The following is an 11302-nucleotide window of genomic DNA, read 5'->3' on the forward strand; positions in this document are numbered from 1 at the left end:
TTATTTATTTTTGAATGTATTATCCCAAATTTGCACTAGGCTTTGGACGTTTAAATGGACGTTTAAAAATTCTATGAAGAAACGAACTCAGGTATTTTTCAATGCCCAATTTGTGTCATTTAATGCCAAGTGGAAATCTGGCATTAGTTAGAATTTTCAAAATATATTTAGAAGTGAATCTAATAAGCTCTGCTTCATCGATTACAAAATTTTTGGCATAACTTTATAAACTATAAAAATGGCAGCAGTTAAGCGAGTCTGATACCGTTTAGTTTAGGTATGTACTTAAGAGAAGAATTTCCTTCAGATACATATGTATGTATATGTATGTAATAAAAACAAGTCACAGTGCACAAATCTGTGGGTTACCTAAGCGGCTTTCACTTTATTCATATTTTAGAATTTTTATTATAAGCTATCAATCATTTATTCTGTTGAAATTTGGTACAAGCAGAAAACATACCAAGCTACAAAATCTCTTTCAAAAAAAGAAGAAGAATACTCCCTTATTACACTGCTCGCAAAATGCCATTTAACTCTAAGTACAAGCAATAAAAATTAATCGTCTGCTCATTGAAGAGGCAAATATGCGGTAAATTTGGCTTTAAAAATTTGCTCCCCAATATAAAGTCATTCCACCCACTACAACTCAAATAAACAAAAAAAAAAACAACAACAAACATAGTAGGAATCGGAATGCCAACAAAAGTGTGCCGTTGGAATTCCAAAATTGTTTTCATTACATTTTTGAAAATCTATAAAACTCACACCCACCAAAGGAGACAACGGAGTGGGACACGCCAGTGTTTTGCATAGAGCGTATAGGCTTGTGTAAATTGTAATGGGTGGTTAGATGCTGAAGTCCAAACGATGAGGGACACACATTTGACTACAGTTTACGTATTATTCCACTTTAGATGAATTTCTTTATTTGTTAAAGGGCAATCGTTTTAAGGTACATACTTACATATGTATTTGAAAATAAAACGCATTGAATAAATACATCCAAAGAATATTGAGGTCATAAATTTTCCCGTTCGGTTGTTGGTTGAAAGTGTTATTGTTGGTGGTCTAATAGAATCGATTGCGCGTTTGTGTGATTTTAGAAATTTTCAACACGTATTTAACGTGTTCGAATTGGTGTAATTAATTGCTTTGGCTTTGACTGGCTGATTGCACCCCTACATAGCCTCTCGGAAAGTGTGTGCGATAATGATTTGAGTGTGGCATTGATTTTGCGCGCCATTGCAGGGAGCATTTGGTTTTATAAATTATGTGTTCATTTAAAAGGATTTAAATCTTTGTATGCATATTTTCACAGCAACGAGGTCGATTTATTAGATCTGCTGAAGGAATGTAAATCTCGTAATTTATTAAATTATTTGCAAGCTGGAGTTTATTTGTAAAAGAAACTTTCACACACACCGGATCTGTCAGAGTGTTTGAGTTAATTTAACCCTCGCATGACCTAAGCCTATAAATACAAAAAAAACACATAATTTGAATTATAAAATGTTGTTCATCAAGGGCCGAATAAAAAAATTTTACATATTACAAAATAACAAAAAAATCTATGTCTGTATGTAAAAACAAATTTTCTCTCAAAAACGTTCATTAATTTCAGTAGCAAACTATTTTTTCACTAACTATTTTATTCTAAAAAATGTTCATTCATCTTTTCATAATTTGTTCCTATAAAATAATGTAGGTGTTCACAAGTGCCTCATTATCAGGTTACCTGGTTATTATTATTCTATAAGGTAGTTTATTCTAGTAAACTGAATTAAAACTATAACCACTTAACCAGATAAGCTGGAAACAAGACAGGTGTAAACATCCACAATGTTTTCCAAAACTTTTTTTCTAAATTTTTTCTAGGTTTATTTATTAAATTTTTTTTTCTCAAAGAAATAATTTTTGCATACATTTTTTCATACAAGCTTTTATAATTTTGGTAGACATTATCTTCCCAAAATATAACTTTTATTGTTGTAATATTAATAAAAAATATAACCACATAAGCTGATAACATGACAGGTGTGAACACCGACAATGTTTTCCAAACCTTTTTTTTTCAAATTTTATTTTTTTCAGGTATCTTTTTTAAGAGTGCTTTTCCATACACTTGATTTTTCCCACAGAAATGATTTTTTGCCCACAATTTTTTTCATACAAGCTTTTATAATTTTGGTAGACATTATTTTCACAAAATATAATTTTTTCCTATTAACTTAAAAGGGAAATGTTCTCCTCTAAAACGATTTTTTCCTAAAAACTGATTTCCCTTACATTTGTATCCTTAAAAATTTATCTAATTTTTGGGAATGGAATAAAAAAACATAATTTTTTGGGATTGAAATGTAGTGGAAATAAGTTTTTAGGAAATAACTATTTTAGGGAAAATCAATTTTTTTTTAATTTTGTAGGAAAAAAAATATATTTTGGGAAAATTATTACTTTTTATTTCATTCACAAAAATAGATTATTTTTCCCGACATAAATCTATCGTAAAAATAATTTTTTTCTCCAAAAATTTTGTTGAGTTTCTAAATTTTTAGTTATTTAATTTTTGGGAATGGAATAAAGAAAATAATTATTTTCTGGGATTAAAATGTATTGGAAATGAGTTTTTAGGAAAAATTCATCTTATGGGAAAACTATTTTTTTTTAATTTTATAGGAAAAAAATATTTAGGGGAAAAATTATTATTTTTATTTCACTCCTAAAAATAGATAATTGTTCCCGACATAAATTTATCGCAAAATTAATTTTAAATATTATTTGTGTAACAAACTTACATACATACATACTTCTTTCCTAAAAAACTTTTTTTGCCTAACTTAAGTTTTTTTCTTAAATTTTTCTAATAAGTTTTCGAAAAATTTTTGTACTTTGAAAAGTTTTTCTAATATTGATAAAAATATATTTTTCTGAAATTTATTTATAAGAATATATTAATGAGGCACAGTCTAGAAATATAAAATATTAAATTACTGAGAAACTCATAAAATTTCCTTATGAGTGGAATAGTTTTTTAGGAAATATATTTTCCTTGCTCCTGAATGGGTTAGTGAAAGATAAGTCCTTGTTTTTTACAACGCAGATGCACCTAAGGATCGAAAAAATTTAGGGAAACGTAAGGTCTGCCATGTTGTTGTACCAGCGTACAAAGTTCGTAAAAAGTTTGGAGGAACGATGTTTGAGTATTTAGCAGTCATTGGTCAGATATAAATGTGGGTCGTTACGTTTGCGTTGAGCCGACTGTCGTGGGATGTGTCATTTAGCAATCTCCTATGAAATTTTAATTTTAAAATTAGTTCAATTATCGTATCGACGGCTGAGTGGAAGATCGACCTATCTCGGCAGCCAGTTCGAAAACGCCTTATCTCAGATAACTTTTCAAGAACGCCCCTTTCAGAATTTGATTGAAGAACAGCATATTTCAGAATTTTATTGAAAAACACCCTATCTCAGAATTCGGTTGGAGAACGCCCTATGCCAAATGAAAATACATTGAAAATATAGGGCGTTTTTGAAGCGGTAGCTGAGATAGAGTATTCTTCAACTTCAATTCTGATATACGGTGTTCTTCAATTAAATTTTGGAATAGGGCGTTGTTGAAAAATGTTCTGCGATAGGGCGTTTTCAAACTGGCTGCCGAGATAGGTCGATCTTCTACCGTGTTTTAGAGTTTGCACTGTCAATGGCGGGGACAGTGCAAACTCTAAAACAATAGCTATGGAAAACTATTTCCAAACTTCAAAGCGCAATGGTTCGGGATGTGCGGTAGCTTTATTCACCTTTCTTAGCGCTGTTTACTTGACGTGGCCCTTCTATTGATATTTCAGAGAAAGCTGATATGTTAATGCCTCTAAGTTGATTTAATAAACGAATTTCAGACCCGTCTTTAACGACCTACGAGTTTGCACGAAATCGGACGATCAAGACCTTCGTACCTGTTCCCCACAAGAGTAGATAGAGATAAAGATACCAATATTTGGTACTGTGTTTTACCAGTTCTCGGTGACCGGACTGGTACAGCAAAGTCTGATTATGTTGTATGTTGACAACAGCTTTTCTTTGTCTTTATACAGGGGCTGCGGGCGAGCGAGTTTGAGAACTTTCTGGCAGCTGTGTACTTTATTCCGTATTGTGTTGCGTACGAAAAAATATGGTAGCCGAGAATTTCGTGGAGGAAAGGATTAGGCTCTTTGCGGTAAAGAACCGAGATCGGTCGGAGAAGATGACTGCTTTTGAGCATAGGCTATGTATTTCATTTCCGGAAGCCAATATGACGAACAATAGTCAGCGTACGAGATCATAGAAACTCCCTCAGGTTGCTAGGAGAATTTCAATGTGTTAAAACTGTTCATAAGTGGTTAAAGAACATTACCCTGTGGGACGCCCTATTTAAGTTTTCTGCGTTTCGAGGTTTGATCCATCCTTTGAGTCCCCGTGAGAGAGAGGAGGACTCAATATCTTCTAGTAACGTGGACTGGCAGACGGGGTCAAATGCCTTCGACAAGTCCAACACTACTAGGACAGTTCTCGAATTTCCAAATCGATATCCCTACTGCGGGGCATACCCGGGGTGGGCCTGGCGACGACGGTCACGCTGGTTCGCCAGTACAGTCAACCCAGCCGGGAAATTTGGGGTGGATTGAAGCGAAGTACTGCATCTGTGACCGCCTTGCAAAATTCCCGATCGACAAGATGAAATCTGTTGGTGTCGGAAGAGCGGCGAATGTGCTCTCGGTAACTACCGCCAAGCGACATATCACTTAGCTTATATCTACTTAAGCTCATTAGGATGGGTCTATGATTGGCTGCATGCGAGCCAGATTAAGCTAACACCTTGCTAACTAAGCAGAAAAATCAATTAATTAAAAATTTCACAAATTTTATTCGCAACTTAACGGAAGTCTTTGTCAAAGATTATTAATACGAGGTTGTGAAAAAATGTACATAAATGCCAGCCAATATTAAATGCACAAATTAATTTTTTTCCACAAATATGTTTTCATAACTTTGTACCTCAATTATTTTCCACTTAACTGAACTCATTCAAACGTGTCGAATGGCCAATTAAATCAATTTAACATATATTTAATTAAATGCCCACACATTACTGTCCCTGTTGTCGTTTGACATGCCTCAGCCGTCGCAATACAGAAAGGGGCAAAACCAAAGCCAAAAAACTCTAGCCAATTTCTCTTGACTTTTTTTGCAATTGAAACAGACCACAACAAAAAACAACGCACCAAAAAATAATTCAACTTATTGTAATTTTTTTTATTACGTTTCATTCGTTCTTCACCACAGATGTCCACAGCAACAATGGTGGCGGCAGCAGCAGTAGTAGTAGTAGCGGTGGCGGTGGTGGTGGAGGTGGTGGTCATGGTTTGATCAAAGCGTCATCAGCAGCTGCAACAGCCACCTCCATGGCGGCCGCCGCTGCTTCTATAGCCGCCTCAGTGGCGTCAACCACATCCTCGCCTGCGTCAGCAAGTCATCTCGGTCATCACCATCATCACACACATCATCATCACCATCATCCGAATGGTGGCCTGTTGGCCGCAGCGGGTTTGGGTGGCATGGGTGGCCTCGGCATACCGGTAAGCTGTGCAGGTTTACGTGGTGTGGCGAGTGGTCTCAGTGGCTTGACCACAGCTGGTGGAGTCGGTGTCGGCATTGGCAGCGGTGGCAGTTCGAGTGGCAGCAACAGTAGCGGGCATGCGGGTGTGCTGAGTTTGCCGCCAGGTCATGTGCCAGATATTTGCCCTATCTGTGGTATAAAAATTTCGGCAGAAGAATGGAATTCACACTTTTTGACCGAACTAGACCGACTCTACAAGCTGAGCTCGGGCATGGAACGTACGAATTTACAGGCATCTTACATGTTTGCGCCGCCTTGTCCGGCGCAAGAGAATGCCATACGCACCAGTCATAATCGGTGGGAGGTAAGTTAATCAAAGTTTTATATGTATACGTTATACTATACTTATTTTTCTTTGCCAAGTCGTAAATTAAAGTTGGTATCAGTGCGTTGATTGCTTTGAATTTAATTTACAGACTTTCCAAAGGATACGCAATAATAGACAGAATCGTTTAAGAATAAAGGGTCGAAAACGAAAATATGGCAATGATTTGTACTTCATGGAAAACTTGTTCTGCAATTCCTGCCCGATTTGTAAGCGAAAATATGCGATCGAAGCTGGAAAGATGCAACCTGAGGTGAGTTCATACAATTACTTGTAAAAAGATAAGTAATCCTACTTAAAATAGAAGTATAAGAGAACATCCATGTTATTCCCTTTTCTTAAAAATTTTCACAATTGGGCAAACTCCAAATTGATTTTAGACCCATGGTTTCTTTAGCAAATTTTCTTGGAATTACATGCAGAATCCGTCTGTGCTATACGCGCATAGTCGAAAAAATCGTCCGTACAAATTGACCCGCCCTACTGTAATACATATATTAGGTCCAAAATTTGTTTTTCCAGTTACCCCCCAGAACTGAAGAATATCGAAAATAAGGAGAGCCGATTTTCTAGCAATTCTACAAAAAAAAATTATTTTCCTCATATAAATTTTAACCGGTTTGGAGATGGCACCATATGTACATCCACCTTGACAGTTTAGGTCTTATGCCCCAGTTCCGTGCCATAAATTTCCTGCCCATGTCTTTTGAATAGTATTATCTAGGTGCGGATTCCATGAGAGCTTGTCATCAAGTATAGCTCCCAGATATTAGCCCTCTTTGGAGAAGTGTATCTTTTCACCTTGAAGTAATAGTTCTAGTAATTTTTCTAAATTTTCCTTGTTAGACTCTGAAGAGCGTGGATAGTAGATCTTGCTGGAAGATAGGCATATTGGTGTCTATGCAGAGACAGGGCAGTTGTTCAGTTCCGCGATCTATAAAATGAAAACTCCACAGTTCTATAAAGTCTATGTTTCAAAAAAATAAATCCGAGTAAAGAATTTACCCCAAAAAAGGTCAGAAAAGATCAAAGTAATTTCTCATCTCATCTGCACTTTACTGACAAGCTGCAAGAATGTAAAATTCACCCAAAAACTGTATTCTAGTTCTACACAAAGTTGGATATATACAGAGGAAGTTCTACGTTCTTTTCTCTTCTGTAAGTTGAAACTCTGGCAGGAATTCAGTCTAAGTCTAGCAGCGTGTGATTCTAGAGGCCGGGCTGTTCCAAAACCTAGCAAGCATCGTCTTAAGTCTGCATTATTTCTACAAATTTCCGAATGCAAAGCCATCGATAAGAAAGTCGGATGAACAGATCCTGGTACCACACCACGGTTTATTTCCATAAATAAAGGACTCCGCATTAATGAATTTCAGTATATCATACAGAGGGATGGCTGCACTCTAAAATATTCTGCAGGTATGGTTGACCAACTGTTTTTATCCTCATTCCCGAAAGGATTGAGCACTTGCAGAGAAAAAGTTCAACCGTCTCTTTTGAGCTCGGGTCTATGCAGCTGTGACAGACCTATGGGCCAGTTAATTTTCGTCTGGCTGACTACCTAAGCAAATATTCACCGGCGATCTCAAGCAAGCATGGTTTTTTATGTTCCTTACCGCCTCCTCATTTGCAAAATTTCCGCCTGCGTGGTCCAGAGAGCTTCGAATTGAGTTGTTTTGCCGTCAAATAACTATTTCTCTCTGCGAGTCCAGTCACAGTGGCTTTAGAACTTTGTGTGTGGGTAATAATTGGTTCAAGTTTTACATAGGGGTATATTTAGAATGACACTGTTTCAGAATAGCCTTTCTCTCCAGTGTCCTAAAGCTCGCTATCTGACTCTGTTGGTAGCCCTGAATTTTCGATAAAAGGAGATAGACTATAAGATATCGGAACGTTGACAGCCTCCGCTGGTCCGAATATCACTCCACCCATAGCGCCAGTAGGAGCTGAACTCTGGCTTCAACTATGTTGTTTAGTCTGGTAGGCTCTAGCTACCCCGATTGTTGATCCTTCAAAAAGATTCTCGCACCTTTACCACAGCTCATTATATAAACAACCATGGTCATCCCAAGCAAAGAGCAATTGAATATTTTTCGAATTTTTCCGCGTCCTCCATCTCAGAAATATCACTGTCGACTAATCAATTATGGGTTCAAGTAACGGAACCCGAAGCTGACATGACTTTTAACGGCAATAACGTAACCTGCCGGTACATACATATGTAGATGTCTCAAATTTCCAACACCCAACGCGAAAATATCTTCAAAAATTTTTGCGTATAGCTATCTTCTAAAAATTAGTCCACATGGTGTTAGTTACATTTTTTGCAGAGTAAGATCTGAAATAATATATGAACGGGTCCACGCCTCTCCTATGAGTATGAGCATTGCTTTTGTCTGAATAATTCTGCCTTGAAATAAAACATCAACTCACTAGTTCCCAGTTACATATTTTTACAATTTCGAATTTTTATTCGTTTCCTCAAAAACCCAACCAGGAGGACACCAAAATGCAAGAAGAAATCGAAACGGTCGATGTTGAAAGTTGCAATGACGATGTACCCGATTCTGGTTCCGAGCTGACGTCACACTCCCAACTCAGTGTGAATAGCTTCCATCAGCACCAGAACAGCATTGGCAATCAGACTCTGGGCAGCAATATGCACAGCAGTAATAGTCAACCGGGAAAATTAGATGGCATCTTATATCGAACGGCTTGTGTTATGAATAAAGATGCTGGGAATAGTGAAGATGATTTGAATGCAACCAGTACTAGCGGCGGGGGTGGTGGCGCTGGCGGCATGACACAAAATTGGAATCACGCGCAACACAACACAGCTGCCACGATAACAGCGCAACAACAAGGACATATCAGTGGTGAGTGTGATGAGTGGTTTTAATGATTTGTTTAAATATTTTTATAAAATACTAAATGAATATACACACTTAAGTAGTATGTACTTAATTGGCTAATTATATGTATACATACATCTGTAAGAGTGTGTTTTTGTGTAGAATTGAAATATTTTGTGTGTAAATCCATTTTCAAAACTCAGCTTCTGCTTTACTAATTTTTACTTCTTCCCCCCTGTATTCCTCCAATTACAGTGAAAAATGTCAGCGAACTGTCATCGACAACCCCTCACTTCTACAACGCGGACTCGTGTGGCGCTGTTGATGAGCGCTCCAGTGGCGGTGGTGGTGGCAGCGGCAATTGTAACGGCAAGGATGTTTCAATGGAAACATGCAATGCCAACGACAGCGACGAGGATGTCATTGTAGACGACGATGATTCTATTAAAATGACGAATCTGTGCAGCAATAAAAAACGAAAGTATGACGAGAAGGTGGTTAGTAGCAGGTAAGCAAAGGCCAAGGGAGGAGGCGAAACAATTCGCCACAATTGGGATCACACTTTAAAGTAAAAATTGCACAAATATTCTTTCTACAGTAATAAAAAGGGACATAGGCGGTTATTTAAAAGCTACACAAAAGATTCGAGTCATTTAAAATAAATGCAATTTTTTTCAAAACATTTTTCTCTTCCTTTCAAAGGTTAAAGACACTTGCCAAAATTAATTTTATATGACCGGACTTTAACCAAAATATGTGGTCCAGTTATCCAATGATCAAAAATCTATGTTCATTTTTTATTTAGTTTTTAAATGAAAAATAAATAAATTATTTTAAATTTTTATTGGCAACAATTTAGGTTTTGATTTTGTATCGCCAAAAAAAAAATTTGTCTGATTTTTAAAATGCCAAAAATTTACGTCCAGCTTTTATTTACCATCCTTTATGCCCAGTTTTTAAATGACAAAAAATGTATGTTCGTTTGTTATCGGTCCAAAATGTGCTTAAGAGTTTTTTAACTGTCGAAAATGATGTGTGATTTATTGAATGCCAAAAATGTGGACAACAATTCCTGTCCAGTTTTAAATGACAAAACATACATATATGTCCAGTTTTTTAAATACCAATAATTAATGTTCATTTTTTAATTAACAAAAAAAATTGTATACATTTTCTCAGTTACCAAAAATTTATGTCCAGTTTTTCTTTTAATTGACAAGAAAATGTAGGACCAGTTTTTAAATTACCAAAAAGTTGTGTTAATTTTTTAAATGACCAACAGCCCATGCACTGTTTTTAAGTTACCGAAAATGTATGTCCAGGTTTTAAATTAGTAAAACCAAATTCGAAGTTCTACATTGGCAAAAAAATATTTTTTAAATGAACAAAAATTTATGTCCAGCCAGTTTTTATGTTAATCAAAACCTAATTCCAATTTTGAAATTAGTAAAAAATGTATGACTAGTTTTTTAATTACCAAAAAATTATGTCCAAGTTTTTAATTATCAAAAAATGATGTCCAGATTTTAAGTGACCGAAAATTCATGTCCAACTTTGAAAAAAATTCTAGCAATTTATATCCCGTTTCTAAAGCACACAAATTGATGTCCAATTTTTACTTAAAAGCGACATGGCTGTACATTAGGGTGGTCCAAAATAAGTAAAGTCGGAATTTTAATGCTCTCACCCCCTAGGATTGTTCTATATCAAAAGAGTATACCCCTATTTTTTTTTTTTTTTAATCAAAAAATATTTAGAGAGAAAAAAAAAACCACGGCGGTCCTATAAAATATAGTTACTAATAAAAAATTGTTAAAAGAATAATTGGGTTTTATTATTGGGAATCTGTTGAAGAGACACAGAGTCTTCCGATCGAAAAATATTGCTATTCAAGAATTCCATACCATTTCCACGAAAAGTTCTTTTTATTACAACGCTTTTATCAACTTGCAATGTTGTGTGTCCAGAAACTTTCAATGTTGTGGATCCAGAAACTTTCAATGTTGTGTGTCCGACACCATAAAAGCTTTGCTTTGAAAAGTTCCACTAAAAAAGCATAGTGCATAGGGCGACATCTGTAGTGAATAGGGCGAGGTAGATGACATCTAGATGTCGCCCTATGTACTACGTTTGCTACAGCGGAAATAGACGACACGCCATTTCTTTAAATAAAATTAATTGGTGCTCGTTTGTATGTACATACATATGTAAATGCATGTGTGTGCACCTTTCTATTAATATCGTTGAATTATTTTAATATCTATTGCAAAATTTTATTCAGACAGGACTAAAAAGTAGAAAATAAATAATATAAAAAAACTTTTTAATATACAACGCTTTTATAAATAGACTAAAAAGTAGAAAATAATATTTCTCAGTCCCATAGAATTTGTTTTGATAACTTTTGATTTTGAAATTTTAGCAAAAGTCATTATAAACAATCTATGAAATTGAAAATGAAAAGCGTGG

At 35.6% G+C, this 11302-nt stretch overlaps 1 protein-coding gene across 1 annotated transcript; it reads left to right on the forward strand.

Annotated features, from left to right (window-relative positions):
- Positions 1–4291: 4291 nt before the first annotated feature.
- On the forward strand, positions 4292–9495 carry LOC118740133 (protein Teyrha-meyrha-like). The gene is made up of 6 exons (XM_036471627.1): positions 4292–4310; positions 5323–5960; positions 6073–6234; positions 8479–8857; positions 9089–9341; positions 9432–9495. The coding sequence occupies exons 1-6, from the start codon at positions 4292–4294 to the stop codon at positions 9493–9495; spliced, it is 1515 nt and encodes a 504-aa protein (XP_036327520.1).
- The last annotated feature ends 1807 nt before the right edge of the window (positions 9496–11302 follow it).

Source organism: Rhagoletis pomonella, unplaced genomic scaffold, assembly GCF_013731165.1.
Source record: "Rhagoletis pomonella isolate Grant_MI unplaced genomic scaffold, Rhpom_1.0 Rhpom_scaffold_00005, whole genome shotgun sequence".
Classification (NCBI taxonomy): domain Eukaryota; kingdom Metazoa; phylum Arthropoda; class Insecta; order Diptera; family Tephritidae; genus Rhagoletis; species Rhagoletis pomonella.